General features: G+C 34.8%; 1 protein-coding gene and 1 pseudogene across 2 annotated transcripts; both read left to right on the top strand.

The window, feature by feature from the left end:
- Nucleotides 1-2,551: 2,551 nt before the first annotated feature.
- Nucleotides 2,552-4,998, top strand: LOC125582100 (annotated as a pseudogene).
- A 7,142-nt stretch (nucleotides 4,999-12,140) lies between these two features.
- LOC106406661 (ADP-ribosylation factor 2-B) lies at nucleotides 12,141-13,968 on the top strand. Of its 2 annotated transcripts, none has more exons than XM_013847360.3 (7): nucleotides 12,141-12,290; nucleotides 12,695-12,856; nucleotides 12,950-13,020; nucleotides 13,110-13,229; nucleotides 13,356-13,474; nucleotides 13,567-13,648; nucleotides 13,752-13,968. In XM_013847360.3, the coding sequence occupies exons 2-7, from the start codon at nucleotides 12,709-12,711 to the stop codon at nucleotides 13,755-13,757; spliced, it is 546 nt and encodes a 181-aa protein (XP_013702814.1). In that variant the 5' UTR covers nucleotides 12,141-12,290; nucleotides 12,695-12,708; the 3' UTR covers nucleotides 13,758-13,968. The 2 variants fall into 2 exon arrangements, with proteins under 2 accessions (XP_013702814.1, XP_013702815.1); XM_013847361.3 differs by having other exon boundaries at nucleotides 12,246-12,354.
- The last annotated feature ends 3,066 nt before the right edge of the window (nucleotides 13,969-17,034 follow it).

Genomic DNA, 17,034 nt, shown 5'->3' with positions numbered 1-17,034 from the left:
TAGGAGCCACGGCCATATGAGTTACCTCGGCCTCGACCAAACGAGTTTCGGCCTCGACCACCACGTCCATGCCATTTTCCACGACCACGACCGTGTTGGCTATCACTCTGGACATGGTTCGACTCTTTCTTAGCCTCTACGGTCGCATGTGCCTCGGGTAATGAGTTTGATCCAGGAGGTCTCAATTCACTGTTCCTCATCAACAACTCATTGTTTTGCTCCGCAAGCAATAAACAAGAGATAAGATTAGCATAAGTAGAGAAGCCCTTCTCACGGTACTGTTGTTGTAACAACACATTGCTTGTGTGGAAGGTGGAAAAAGTTTTCTCAAGCATATCCTTATCCGTTATATCCTCACCACACAATTTCAATTTCGAAACTATTTTAAACAGGGCCGAGTTATACTCGTCCACGGACTTAAAGTCCTGGATTCTGAGATTCCTCCAATCATATGTAGCCTTTGGTAATAACATCGTTCTCTGGTGATCATATCTCGTTTTCAACTCTGTCCAAAGGTCTAGAGGATTCTCAATAGTCAAATACTGATCTTTGAGACTCTCAATAAGATGATGGCGTATAATTAATATCACACTGTATCTATCTTTCTCACTTGCATTATAGTCCTCGGTGATACACTCACCGAGTCCCTTGGATTTCAAGATGATCTTAGTATCAAGTGCCCATTGCAAGTAATTATCCCAAGAGAGATTTAGGGCAGCAAAATCCAAGTTGTTGATTTTCGACATCTGAAATCATATATTTCATCTTTAAGATTATAGTGTTCAATCGAATGCAATCAATATGTTCAAACAATTAGGTTTCTAAGTTCAGACAAGCCTTGCGGCCATGACAAGCCTCACGGCTAAGAACAAGCCTCACGGCCAAGCAAGAGATGATCATGCAATATTTATTCGTTTACAATCCTAGCATACGATTTCTATATGCAATCAGTTCATACGTGATATGCATGCATGATACAAAACAAGCCACACGGCTATAAGGTATGTCCAAGCAATTCGAATTCTATATGTACATATGGTTATAATGCAAGCCTGTCATACGGTTTCTATATGTTCATACGAATTCTAAGTTATATAATTGCAATCAAATAATTAAGCAATGCATCAAGAAGTTAATTTTCTATCAACCTAACGGATCATGTTCAATTTATCAATGCAATTAGGGTTTCCATATAAGAAAGGCCGGTTAGGGTTTAATCAAGACTATCATGCGATTCCAAATTCATTCAATCGGTTTTAATTCAAAACAACCAAATTCGAGGATGAGTTTATCAATCCTAGCAAAACGATTTCTATGTGATCAATCTAACGATACGATCTCATTCAATATCAAAACAAGCATTCAGTTTTAATTAATCAAACAAGCTATCATACAATTTCAATTTCAAAACAATCAATCGATTTTAATTTAGAACATATATAATACGACTAGGGTTTATATAAAATCGATCATGTCTTTAGGTTTTAGGGTTTAGATCGATTTCTTGCATAACATGTAATATACATGTATGCGGCTAAGGTATCAGGAATTGGGGTATCGAACTTATGATTATGAGCTTCGATTTACTCATTTGGGTTTTGATCTATTACCCTATGGTTTTGATTTCAACATTAGATCATACTATTAGGGTTTGTAGTTTTTATGGTTTCGATTCTTATCAAACAATCAAATTCGATTATGGGTTCTCTTTAAGGTTTCGAATTACCTTAACCTCAAGTAGGGTTGAATGGACCACTAAAGAGATAAACCCCGAGCTGGAACTGATCGGAACGCGAGCTGATGTTGTCGCGAGCTGTCTGATTGCTGAGATCGGGAACACGAGCTGTCCAACGTGCTGATCGGGTCGCGAGCTGTCTGAGATCGTCTTGTTTGCGAGCTGAGGTTGAACAAGCCGAGATCGTCTGAGCTAGGTTCAGGAACGCCTTGAGCTGAAGCTGATCGGGAACAGATTGCAAACAAGGATTGGGATATAAGGTTTCGCGATCGGGGTTAGGATGGTTCGCCGGTAAGGATGTTCGCCGATTAGGGTTAGGGTTTTAGGCGGTTTGTTTTAGCTTAGGGATTTAGATTCTATCGTGCTGATAACGTGTTGTGAAATTAGAGAATGAAATCTATGTTTCTATATGATTCATAACATAAGAAGCCCTTTATATATAGGAAATTACACCCTCGTAGAATAATGGAAAGACTAAAGAAAAGAAATACAAATATGGAAAGAATACGGATCATAATTTAATAAGGAAAATGCAAGATGCCGATTCTCTCTCTCTCTCTCCTCACGGCCGAGTCTTCTCTCTCTAGCATTAGGCCGGTTATGAACCAGTCCGGGTTATGGACATCCACGGTATGATTTATAACATATTTGTATTAGTATTCTTTTATCAAAAAACTTCAGCACAAATTATATTAATATTTATTTCGTCAACTATAACTACAGATTTATTTTAATATTTTATTGATAATAATACAGTTAATTTATACCGAAATTCTTTTAAATTATCTTTTTTTGATCTCGTATGTCTATTTAGATGTTCGCACCAATAATTAGCTATAGATTGATCAATGATAATCATTGTTGCTTATTCAAATGTATTTTGTTCCTATTGAATTTTTACCCACAAAATGACACTACATATCGTAGAGCTTGCCAGAGTCATCCCCGCAGCCGACTAAGACTCTGTTCTTAACTCAGCCAACTCGCTCTCAATACCCTTAACTTTCTTCGATCTGCCATGGCTAATATTCCACCAACTCAGGCGAGTCATTTTCTACAGGCTCACTGAGTCAACTCGTGAGCATTTCAACTCATTCATCCTCCCTAAGCTCAAGCTCTCCCTCTCCCTCTCACCGGCCGCATCAGCTGGGACACAAACGAGCCGACGCCGTTTCCGTCACCGTCGCGGAGAGTGACGCTGATTTCTCTTTTCTCTCCGGCTACGGACAACGTCCAGTTTCAGAGTTACACAACTTACTCCCCGAGTTACCTGTTTCCGATGCCTCACTAACCGCGTACGCTCTTCAAATCACGTTGTTCCCGAACAGTGGATTCTCCATCGGCGTAACAGCACACCACGCCGTTTTAGACGGTAAAACGACAAGCATGTTCTTCAAAGCTTGGGCTCACGTTTGCAAACAAGAAAACAGAGTCGTGTCTCTCCCGGAGACGCTAACTCCGTCTCTTGATCGGTCGTTGATCAAAGACCAAACCGGACTTGACGAACAGATGATCGAGATGGTGAGATCTCTGAAAACTAACAAAATGAGAAGAAGCTTAAGCCCGATCCTCGCACAGGAACCCGAAGACGACGTTTGTTCTAACCACGCTCCTGCTATCTCGCGAGAAACTCCGGGAGCGAGGAACAGAGCCTCCACCTGTCGACTTTCGTCCTCGCCTATGCCTACGCGTGGACATGCCTTGTGAAGGCTCGTGGAGGAAACGGGGAGAGACTCGTGAGTTTCCTTTTCGTTGGAGATTTCAGAGCGCGACTTGATCCGCCGCTTCCGGCCAGTTTCCGAAGGCGGTGGAGTTCGAGGGAGAGGATGGATTCGTCACGGCGGGTGAGATCCTGAGCGGTTTGGATCTGACTTCACAGTTCGGGTCGGTAGCTGGGTCGAACCGGTTGGGTGTATACCAGTCGGATCTCGGGTGGGGAAGACCGGTTAAGACTGATGTTGTCTCCATTCAAGGAGAGGGAATCTCCATGCCAGAGAGACGTGATGAATCAGGTGGCGTCGAGATCGGAATGTGCATGAAGAAGACTGACATGGACATCGCCACTGCTCTGTTCAACAGTGGTTTACAAAACTAAACGCCTTAGCTAGCTTCTACAAAATTTCAATAAGGCAAAGCTCATTGAGCTGTTTTTGTGTTCTTGTTTCTTCTTATATGCTTAGTTGGCAACAAGCATGATCGTCAGAGTTTGTGAGCTTTGTAGTTAGGAAACACCTAGCTTACGATTTCCACAAAACATCAGACTGGAGTCGATTAGTAACAAAAAATCATTAAACTCACGACAAACTTTGTTAAATTCTCTATAATATACAGTGCATAAATTGCTTCCTATGCTAGCTTTTGCTTTCGTTGTTGTTATTTGATTCATGTCTGGAACTGCGATCGCACACTTGATCTAATCTTTCTCGGTTCTCTGACCACCATGCCTCTGCTTGTTGCTCCTTGAATCTTCTCTGGCTGCAAACAAAACCATAATGGTTCTATTAATAATCTCTAAAATGCATGTAGATAAGAGAAGTTAATCTTGACTCTCTCCTAAAGCGCACACGTTTGAGATCTCTGGTTCCATCGCCAAGGGCCAGCAGTGTGATATATACACCAGCCACCAGGCTCGTACTGTTCAATCCACTTGAGAAGCATTTGATATTTGACATTGTTAGTGCACTTCTTGAGTTTCGGGAATGTCACTATGAAGTTCGTCTCTTCCCTTGCTTGCATCTGTCTTTCTTGACAACTGGGAGTTTCGCCAAACTCCATTCATTGAACATGAGGGAAGAGCTAAAGATGATGCAAGAGAGCTGGTGTCGGTCATTGAATCAGAACGTGATGGACGCTGTCCGTTTGCATTAGCTCAAACCTGTTCAGCAATTTAGATGTCCTTGTGGTCTCAGCTTCGTAAGCCACCCGGTGGTAGCACCTTTAACTATATATATCTTTCAGCTGGTAAGATCAAACTCAAATCATAAATCAAGAATGAACACAAAGACCGTTTAAGAGAAATATGTATGAGAGTTTTAAAGCCAAAACCTGTGCTGTAAGAGACTTTATAACTTCTTTTACAGCTTCTGATTTGGCAGATTCCTTTGCTACCAGTTTCATTGCTTTTTCACGAGCTTCCTTTACAGATTTATGAACTTCAAGTTCTTGGACTTCATCTGTGCCTTAGGCTCTCGGTCTGAAGTTCTGAACAACGTCCAAGATTTAAAACTAAACCATAAGAACTCATGGAAACAACAATTCGATGTATAAAGATTAAAGGGACTGTGGACAAAGTTTACCTGAGCACGCAAACTTGACCATTTCTTGATTCAGAAGCTCATTTGTCTTATTCAAACTCTCAGTTATACTAGTTGAGAACTGGACCACTCATATACATAAAATATCGATCTTATTAGGTAATTATCCTGGTGGATGTGAACGACTCACATTACGATTCTGTGCAAGTATTCGTGAGATTGATTATTAAAAATGGAATTTAGATTTTCGTTGAATTCGTTGAGAAAAGATTTTCGTTGAAATGAACACGTAATGAAAAAATATGATGTATAAAAAATATTGGTTAAATTCCAAAATAAAAGATGAAAAGATTTGAAGTATGTAAACATCTGAATGTTAATCGATTCTTTAGCTAGATTTTGGATTATTTGCTCATGTTCCTCCTGCTTTATTACCACATGATTAGTCTTTTATATTAAAGTAGCTTGCAATCTCACGAATGAAATAATTTCTTCATATTGTTTTTGGAAAGAGATCAGATGAAATCCAACACCTAACATTCATCATTATATGAAATTTTAAGTAACCGCAAGGCAATAATATAGTAGTAGGCGGATTCCAGGGAGTAAACAAATTGGGTTCGAAAACACCGCACTACACTTCATCTTGTAGCCACACAGACTTAAAACTACGTTTTTTTTTTTGGGATCTCATTTGGATATCCGAAAAGAGGTTCCATCCGTGGACCGTATATCTGTTTGGAGATTAGTCTGGGTTATTTCATAGATCTGAAATATCTAAGTTAATAAAAAAATCATTTTATTATTTTTAAAAAATATCTCAAAAAATTAAGAACAAGGTGATGTACATTTTACAATAGCTCAAAAAATCAATAATGCTCCTAAACCGGAAAAAAAAAATAATGGGTCTTGAACCAAAATATACAATTGGGCCATTCTATAGTCGCATTTTTGTGATGTATAAACTAAGTTACGAGTGTATATAATCACTATGTGGATCATATGTGTCATTAGTCTTGCTTTAGTGGTTTATTAAAACAGAGTCAGAACAGAGCATCTCCGATAGTTAATTTTGTTTTCTTCTAAAATGGAAGCGACATGTTCTCCAATTGTTTGCTCTAATTTTTTTTCTCAAAATAAAACATTTTAAGTATATTATGACACCATTTTATAATTAATTATCAAAAGCACCTAATATTTTTTAAATTTACTAATTTTACCAATTTATTTTGTTTTAACAATAATCCGATCCAATTACTTTTTATTATAAGTTAAATATTATTATATGATACGACTATTATACATAACATAAATAAATAAACAAAGAATTTTAGATTTATAAAAAAGCACTATATACTTATATCTCTTAAGTGATTAAACAAAGTATTTTGAAACAAAATGAGCTTATTTTATTCTAAATTATTCTAAATTCAACATAAAACTCTCGGAAATCGATAATTTCATGCTCTTCATTATTAACATTTAATTATATGAAAGTAATAATATAAACTGTGAAATTAATTAGATGACATTAACACTTCTAATTTATTCAAGTACAAAATAACAATAAGTTAAAGTTAAGGATTAGTTTGTAAATAAAAATTTCATTTTCAAAAAAAAAAGAACTGAACAATAATTTGTAGAAATACTACAAAAAGTTCATTTAAAAAAAAATGAAGAAATGAACAATAATTTGAAGAAATACTATTTAGTTCTTCAAAATTTGAAGAAATAAAAAAGAAAATGAAGCACCATGTGAATAAAAATAAAGTAAAAAGTGAAAAATAAAACATCATTGAAGATGCTCTAAGACTATAGAAACAATAAGCTTCCTCTAGACGTAGACAATTATGTACACGAAGCCTAGAATGCATCAGCACATAACATTCAATTAAAAAGAGTAAATGTTTGCTGTTCGTGTTGCCATGACTCCTTCATCAAATAACGTAAGACAACATCAAAATAGAGCCTACAACCCTTTTTCATGACATGACATGTTCTTGATTGCCAAACCAAAAGTACTCTAGCATAAGAAAACTACAGTAAGGTTTGAGACTGATCTACATGCAATTTCACAACATCAAACACATAAGCAAGACTAAAGAAATACTCAACAGCAAATGCATAGTTGTCCCAAAAAGTACATAACTTATGGAAACCAAGAGCAATAAAAATGTCAAGATCAAACATACTTGTCCAAGAATAACTGAAATAAAAATCCTACTAAATCACATTAGCTTTCTCTGTATCGGCATAACTCGATGTTGTGCGACGTCCCATGCTCTTACTACTATATCTCTAGGCATGCATATGAGAGATGGTGTGTGAGTAGGCTGTGTAGCTCAACCGGTAACTCCCTCCATCGCGGATAACCACATCAACCATCTTTTCCGCCATACTTACGTCGTGGATATGACTCTCTTGGAACACTGTCGCACATCTCTCGAAGATCATGTTGCAAATCTTGTTGGATATACCACACTTGATCAGTTGCAATAGCTTTGTTCAGGAGATTATCCACAAGTGCAAATAACAAATTTCTCCATGCTAAAGGTCCCTTATTTCCTAGCCCCATTTTCCCATACAAGGTGATCTACATGACTACATGTTTTTCACTTTCAGCAAGTTCCAATTTGATGATGATGGTATGGATGATCTTCGGCATCCTTGATGGCTTGGCAATATGATCTATATGGTTAATATATCAGCGTGTATGCTGATCTGCAAATTGATAAGAAAATACAGAAGATTAATTACATCTAATTTTACTTTAATGAGAAAAAACAAATTTATAATTGACATAATAATAAATGTAACACATTTTAGGTATATGTATCTAGGAGCCGGTGGATTTAGCTTTTAAGACAAGTAAAGATGAAAAAACAAATTTTTGGATTAAAAACACATTCTTATTTCTCCTCTTACACGATTGAAAAAGAGAAAAATCAAGTTTTTGGACCAAAAAAATAACAAAGTCGCAAGCTTTAAGACAACTTACCTGATGTATGTAGCATCTTTGCCCATGCGGTGGCGCAACCGTGGTCATCACCGGACTTAACATTGAGCTGCCGTCGTGGTCATCACCAGACTTAAAGCCATCATGGAGGTTCTGTTTTGTTTTGAGAGACAAACAAGCACATTGTGTTTATCATTAGTTAAATAGACCTTGTTCTTCAAGGCATAAGCTTTAAGACAAAGACATAAGCTTTAAGACATAAGCTTTAAGACAAGTAAAGACATAAGCTTCAAGACATATCCATCAGCTACCTCACTATTACCTCATGAATCTAACATTTTCAAAATTCTTTTGGGGCAATTTTTGTTCATTTGAACATGGCGTGAAAGCAACACAAATGTACTTTCAAATAATTTTTTTTTCAAAATGGAAGTTTATTGTCAACAATTATGAGCTGAAAATGACTAATAGTGCAACTTGGAAAAACATATCAAATTTTGATATTTAATCTGCGAGTGAGCATAATCTAACATCTCATCATGTTTGCAATATATCTCTTAAGTATGATTATGTATTAGAATCTCTTATACATGTCATAGCTTTTATTACAATTGATGCAGGATGAATTTTGCATACAATATCAACTCCATGGTTGATAAATGTTTTTAAAATCAAATATTATGTCTTTTCAGCTCTTTGACATTTAAGATCTTCTTAATATTTTCAAATTATATTGGACATAGATTAAGAAAATGCACATAGATTAAAATTTTGCATTTTGTTAATCTATATGCATCTAATCTACTAAAATATAGTCATATTTGAAATTATTGTGGCATGTTTTAAATTTGGACCTATTAAATATGTTGTGACTAAATATACAAACATGCTATATATTTATCGTAATAGAAATTATGATTTTTTCATATCTATTCTATTAAAATAGAAATCACAACTTCTCTTCATGTGTGATATTTTAAAAATAGACATTTCTTAGAGAATTATATTTCATTTATCTTTAATTAACATTTTGGCATCATTAAAATATTACATATTATATAATTAACATATATAACAATCTCACCTATAAAGTTGTCCTATTTTGTTAATTATAAAAATCTGTTGACAAAAAAATCGTATTAAAAATTCTATTTTTTTTTAAATAATGCGTCAATTAAATTCGTAATTAGTAGTATAATATTATTACAAATTAAGGTTTTACTATAAAATTAAAAAAAAATTGTATATTATTTTCATGAATAGTCTATATTATATTAAAATAAAAGTACTATATAAATTAAATATAAAATTATATGAAATTGATAAATTAACTTATTTTATTTTAAAAAATCTTTCAAATATCATTTCTATCTATTCTATTAAAATATAAGTCACATCTTCTCTTCATGTATGATATTTTTAAAAATGGACCTTTCTTAGAAAATGATATTTCATTTATTTTTTAATTAACATTTTGGCATTATTAAGATATTACATCTTATATAATTGACACATATAACAACCTCACCTATAAAATTCTCCTATTTTGTTAAATATAAAAATCTATTGAAAAAAATGTAACAAAATCTTATTAAAATTTCTAAATATTTTTTTTTAAATAATGCATTAACTAAATTCGTAATTAGTATTATAATATTATTACAAATTAATATTAATTAAGATTTTATTAAAAACAAAATAAAAAAAATTGTATACTATTTTCATAAACGATCTAATTGTAGTCTATATTATATTTTCATAAACCCATTAACTTCTTGCATATGTCACGCCATTTTCACGGCATATTGCTAACTTCATTTGTATATGGCAAACCATATTCTTCTTCTTTTTTTTTAAGGCAAACATATTCAACTTTAATTGCCCAAAATTACAATCTCTGCATAATTGGTTTATATATATATTAGTAAACCAAAATTGTTAAAATCAAGTGCCGACATCTAATTGAATCACATTAAAACTTCACTAGCAAATAATTGTAGTAATGTAATTGATGAGAAGTTCACTGGCAAATAATTGTGTAACATGAATTTGAAACAATTTTTAAAACAATTTGGTTTAGTATATAGATATTAGTTGTAGATATAATTCGAGGTTTGCTATTTTTAACAAACAAACATAAAAATAATACTTATAGCCTCTAAATTAAAGCTATAACATTAATAACAAAAATAGATATACTTGCAAGACATAACGTTTTATGATACCATACATTGTAAGATCTTAGGAATATTCCTAAAATTCAAATGCTTTAATTTTGCGTTAGAAAGTCAAACCATAACAAGCAAATCACAATTTAGTTGCACATAGCATTAACTCAAAAATTAAAGTTTTTCTACCGATATGGTACATTTAGTTGTTAATGATCAACCAAATATTCCTAAAATCATTGAATATCTTACTAGCTTAACATAACAAACCCCTAAATTTAAGCTATGACATTAATAACAATAAGAAAGATACTTGCAAAACAATTTTTACTGTACTACACGTTGTAGAATTTTTATTATATTCCTACAATATATATTATCCATTTTCACTATATATATATCTAATAAGAATAACTTATGTAATTTATAACTTTGATTTTTTATCACCATAGAATACACTATTAAGTGATGAAAAAAAATACACTATTAACAATAGGATGTGCAAATAACCCGACTCGAACCAAACCAAACCGACCCATCCGAGGCCAAACCGATCCAAACCAAACAAATGTATATGTATAAACCATTTCTTTGAAGATTTTATCAATCCAAATGATTTGGTTTGGTTTGGTTTGGTTTTAAATTGAACCAAAAAACGAAGTGCTTTTTAGTTAGATTAATTAAATACACTATTTGTATTAAGATTTTATATATAGCCATTTAACCTAAAAAAATAAATATAATTTATACATTCTACTTATAAATGAATAGAAAACACACAACTAAAAATAAAATAAAAGAATATGAATCTCATACATTAATATCACAACCGAAAAATTACCTATGCTATGTATATTAGGTTTAAATATAACAACATAAAACTATTATATTACAGATGTTTGGCTTTACGTTTAAATATGAAAAAAATGATCTGGTGTCAAATGATATTTATATTTTTCTTAATTATATTTTTGTAACTGAACTAGAAAAAAATTAAAAAAATCAACACAGATGAACTAAAGAAACACAAAAAAACCAAACTAAACCCTATACACACCAAACCGAACAAAAACCAAACCAAACTAATTTGGATTGACTTTGGTTAAAGTTTTCTTAGACCCAAATAAACCAAACGAAATTCAGAATTAAACCGAAAAACCCACCCCAAATTAACATGGTTACATATATACAGTTATATCAAACAAATTGCTAAAATAAAATTTAAAAATAATATCCGCGCGGATGCGCGGGTCAAAGCCTAGTTTCATTTAATTCTAATTAACATTTTAGCAACATTAAGATATCACTTCTTATATAATCAACGCATATAACATTTTTACCTATAAAACTATCTTAATTTTATTTTAATTATAAAAAAACCTGTTGAGAAAAAAATCTAACAAAATCTTACTAAAAGTTGTAAAAATTGTTTTTATAAAATAATATATTAATTAAATTCGTATTTAGTAATATAATATTATTACAAATTAATGTTAAGTAAGATCTTATTATAAAATAAAAATAAATTTTGTATGCTATTTTCATAAACTTTCTAATTATAATCTATATCTATTCTATTAGAGTAGAAATAACAACTTTTTTCCAAGTCTGAATTTTTTTTAAAATGAACATTTCTAAAAATAATATTTTATTGAATTCTAATTAACATTTTAGCATCATTAAGATATCATATTTATATAATCAACGGATATAACATTTTAGCATCATTAGTGAGACGGTAACTTTCTATTGGAATCAATGAAATTGATCAAAGAAAATTCGAAAAAGATAAAAAAGCAATGATAAATTTAAAACCCAAAATATACATTGATAATAACACGGTAATTTTCTATTGGTCAATGAATAACATTGATATACATAATGACATGGTAACTTATCACATCAATGAATAACGGTCGTTCGTTTGGAATTGCTCTCGTGGCAACTATTGATAGGCTAAATCGTATGAGCCCCTGACCACCGCCACCGGTCGTGGAAGATTGAAAACAAGGGGGGGGGGGGGGGGGTATTCTCGTAAATCAAACGGCGTGAAAAGCGACGCTCACACCGGTGGGTACCCTTGTCCCTTATAAAAATATTAATTTCCCCCTCTAAACCGGATTTGTCGTCGTCTCGCAATTAGCATTTCTCTTAAGCTTCGCTCTCTCTCGGTTACGGTAAGCGTTCATGATCTGGATCTGAGCTTCTGCATTCTCCATTATAGATTTCGCGTAGATCTGAGTATGTGATTTGCTCCGGATCCGTTTCGATGGTTTGAGAATTGATTCCGTTTAGGCTGATTGATTATATTCTGATACGATAGCCTCTAAGATAGCGTGGATCTGTTATAATCTCTATTCACTTCCGATTAGTAGACGATCTGATCATGAAGCCTGGGGGCACGTTTCAACCTCTAAGATAGTGTGGATCTGTTAAAATCTATATTCGATTCTCGTTGTAATTGTTTCTGATAGCTTCCGATCATGAAGCCTGGGGGGGCAGATTTCAACCTCTGCCTCATATAGAATGTGGATGAAGTTTTTATACTCTTTTCTTATACGTCCTTGTGGTTTGTGTGCAGTAAAAGAGCACAAGATGGGGTTGAGTTTCGCGAAGCTGTTTAGCAGGCTCTTTGCAAAGAAGGAGATGAGGATTCTGATGGTTGGTCTTGATGCTGCTGGTAAGACCACTATTCTCTACAAGCTCAAGCTCGGAGAGATTGTCACCACCATCCCCACTATTGGTAATGCTTCACAGTACACACCATAATAATAATAGTACTGGTTTGCTTCTAGTTTGTGAATGTGTATGATAAACTCTAGGATCTTTCTTGCAGGTTTCAATGTGGAAACTGTGGAGTACAAGAACATCAGTTTCACTGTGTGGGATGTCGGGGGTCAGGACAAGGTATGTGATTATCCACTTCTTTCACAACAACATCCTGATGATTCTCTATCTTCCACACCAAGTAAACTAATCTTTTGGCTTCTTTTCAGATTCGTCCCTTGTGGAGGCATTACTTCCAGAACACTCAGGGTCTGATCTTTGTCGTGGACAGCAACGACAGAGACCGTGTTGTTGAGGCTCGAGATGAACTGCACAGGATGCTCAATGAGGTCCATTTCGATTGCTGCTATCCAAGATTAATTTTCTTCTTCTTTTTCTTAATCATATAATTCATTCAGGAAAGGCATTTATACTTAATAAATCCTTGGTTTCTTTTTTTTTTTTTTTTTGTGTAGGACGAGCTGCGTGATGCTGTGCTGCTTGTGTTTGCCAACAAGCAAGATCTTCCAAATGCGATGAATGCAGCTGAAATCACAGATAAGCTTGGCCTTCACTCCCTCCGTCAGCGTCACTGGTGAATAATAAAAAAAAAACCCTCGACAAGTCTCTGAAAATCAAAAGCCTTTCTTTTGTTCTAAATTTCTTGTCTTTGTTGCAATCTACCAGGTACATTCAGAGCACATGCGCCACTTCAGGTGAAGGACTTTACGAAGGTCTGGACTGGCTGTCCAACAACATCGCTGGCAAGGTAACTTCAGTTTCAAAAACACCCAATCTAACAAAAGATGGTTTCTTTCTTTCTTTTTTACGATGCTTATTTTATTGTCCTCGTGTTACTACTCTTTACGCAGGCTTGATGAGGGTGAGTTGCATTTGCATCGAGATGGTTCTATCTTCTGTGATGCAAGAAACAATTATAAATATTATCTGAACCTTTTTGATATTGGGTATGTGAATGTTTTGATGGTGCAAGTAGATGTCTTGTCTCTAAAACTTATTAGAAGAACCCATTTAAATAAGTTTTCATGTGTTTTGAATATGAGTATTATTTTGCTTTTGGCGTATTCATTTGCAAGTGTTATTTTGCTTTCATGTCCGAACCCGGGTTATTTCAATAGTGGCCTTGTCCATTTATGTCTTGCACAGTGTATAAGGCAGTGTAACAGTCAAATGGTCATCATGTTTAGAAAAGCTCAGCTTGTTCATCAGAAACAACAACAATGAACACGAGCTCAAGCTAATTCAGTCATTAAGAAAAATAAACAAAAGTTATAAAAAAAAACCGACAATCCTCACCCAAATCGATGACCAATGACTTATCTAGCGTAGGATAGATTTGTATAGGGGTCCAAGCGTAAGGAAGCTTTTTGTTGGTGTTTGGTCACACAAAGCGTACAGGCGCTCTTCCATGGAATGAGAAGACAAATCATCCAGCCTTTGTGTAGACAAAAGAAAAGAGTTGAAGCCTTGAGAAACAAGATTCCCACGTGTCGTTTTCTAGTTGAACTTAGCGCGGGAAAAAGAAGGTTTCTAGCCACTGTTTCTCGAACTGCGTGCTGTTTTGGTGAAAACGATGGCTCCTTTTTGCTCCACTGTAAATGAAATTACTTTAGTTTCTCCCGTTCCTTTTCTAAATAGCTTTTCTGAGCTCCAGTAAGTTGGACCAAATTCTTTCTAAAGATCTTATGATTCTTTTTTTCTTCTTCTGTATATGATTAATGTAGAGAGTAAGATTACACAGAAGTGAAACAAAGTACAAATCACACAAAATATATAACAAATTTTAACAATCAAAACATTTCTGTTAGTGAAAAATGGTAATAAGTCCAGTTGCGGAAGCGGCCCATTATGATGAACGCTTTCACGAACCTCTCCAGCTAAACCGGTTTCAGAAGATATTGAACAAATACAGAAGAAAACCTCGAAGACGTGTTTAAAATTGGTTGTACACTTATCCTGGATAAATCAATTTTATGGTAACGGTAAACTCATTTTAAATATTCACTTATGCGATGTTTAGCAAAAAATTTGTAATTCTTCGGCTCATCAAGAGACTTAAAGAACATATCATGCAAGGAATATTTTTCTTTCTTGGTGAAAAAGAAAAGCAAACAAAGAATCAAAATTCAAGGTCTAAAGTCTAAAGGTGTTCCCATTAGGCCTCAAGAAGATATCATTGTAAACATTACAAGAAGATATCATTGTAAACATTACAAGAAGATAGCATTCAAAGAGACATAAAGTTTGAAAGAAATATGGAAAAAGGAAAAGAAGAAAACAAATATCTGCGTGAAAAAACTCAAAATGTGCTCTGCACTAATCCCTATGTTGAATACATTCCAATTACACTCTCTTTTGTGGAACCCCACTCTAAACCTACAATTTAAAGTTGATAAATCCAGTTAGAAATTCACTAGAAAATTTAAAGTTAACAAAATTTGATGGTGTATAAGTATTGAAGTATACTATTATGCAAAACTAGTGGATCCATATTCTCACCTTAAAAAAAAACAGTTTTTTTTCTCCTGATATTTTGCAAACTTTATAACAATTATTAAGATTTGTATCATTAAATTATACACCTGCAGGTCCAGCACTAGGGAATTGAAAATTGGAGACTGAAGAACAGTGAAGAGGTGTATAAATTAGTGGGTAATGGGAATTCAATAGAGTAGAGTCAATGATTGGTAAAGCAGCATCCGCACTCATAAAATCTTTTAATTAATCTTTATTGGAAACAATGTATTGTGTTTCATCTAAAATACTTAGCCACAGTCTCGCTTTCTCTTCTTACAAAGCAATCAGAAAATATTCTAAAGTGCACCTCTTAAATAAACCCATATTGTATTTTCGGACTCCATCCCACCCCGCTCCTTAATCATAGCGAGCTGGAACTGTCAGCGGTTGGGGAATCCTCGGACAGTTCGATGAGTTCGATGATTAGAAGAGATATCAAAAAAGTTCTCACCTGATATTCTTTTCATTATGGAATCCAAAAATCCCGACGCGGTGGTCTTGAAAAAGCTTGAAAAGCTACGCTATGATCACCTTCATTTGGTCTCTCCAACTGGACATGGAGCTGGGGGTTAGGCCTATTCTGGAAAGAAGGAATCAAAATGCACTTATTAGACTCAAATGCTCATGTAATCAATACTATTGTGGAATTTGAAGGGAAATCTTTTTATTCTTCATTCGTGCATGGCAGTACGGACATAGCACAACGAAACCTCGGCTGGGAAGAGCTTGTAATCGCTGCTAATGATAGAGAGGAGCCATGGTTTGTTACGGGCGACTTTAACGACATCCTCTCCAATGATGAAAAAGATGGAGGTATAGTAAGACCGGAAGGGTCATTCTCAGATTTGAGAACCTTCTTCTCCGAAGGTGATCTTTTTGATCTCCAACATTCGGGGGATAGGTTATCTTGGCGAGGACAAAGAGGAGATCATCTAGTCAGATGTAGACTGGATAAAGCAGTCTCCAATACTCGATAGGCAGAAGTCTTTCCAACCGCGCGATGTCAATATCTCGAACTCGAGAGCTTGGACCACAGGTCATTGCTGTCTTTCTGTGACAAGGGAACGGGACGCCGGGGACTGTTCCGGTATGATAGACGCCTCTGCAAGAACGAGGAAGCCAAGTAGCTTATCTCTGAGACCTGGAAAGGAACCCAAAATACCTCTGTCAGTGATAAACTAATATCAACTAGAAGCGCCATTTCAGCATGGAACATAACTCAACTGCGAAACAGCCAGAAAATTATTGAGCAGAAGAAGCGAGAGCTCGATGATGCTCTCTCTAGCCCTGTAAATGACACGCGACTAATTCAAGATATATCCTCCAAATTGAACGCAGCTTACTCAGCAGAGGAAGAATACTGGAAGCAAAGGAGTAGATTACTCTGGCTGAAACTTGGAGACCGTAATACGGGATACTTCCATGCTATAACTAAAACAAGACGACGTACCAATGCCTTCTCTGTGCTGGAGCGAGAAGATGGACAGATGGTGAGTAAAGAAGAGGACATTGTCCAGTTCATTGGTGCGTACTTTGATAAGCTCTTCACGACGGAACCAGGGGAGAGAGAGGCCACGGTTCAGAAAGCTCTTCACCCTATTGTCACGGAGGAAGATA

Source organism: Brassica napus, chromosome C2 (genome assembly GCF_020379485.1).
Source record: "Brassica napus cultivar Da-Ae chromosome C2, Da-Ae, whole genome shotgun sequence".
Lineage (NCBI taxonomy): Eukaryota > Viridiplantae > Streptophyta > Magnoliopsida > Brassicales > Brassicaceae > Brassica > Brassica napus.
Note: the sequence above shows the minus strand (reverse complement) of the source record. Positions and strands in the feature narration are given on the sequence as shown.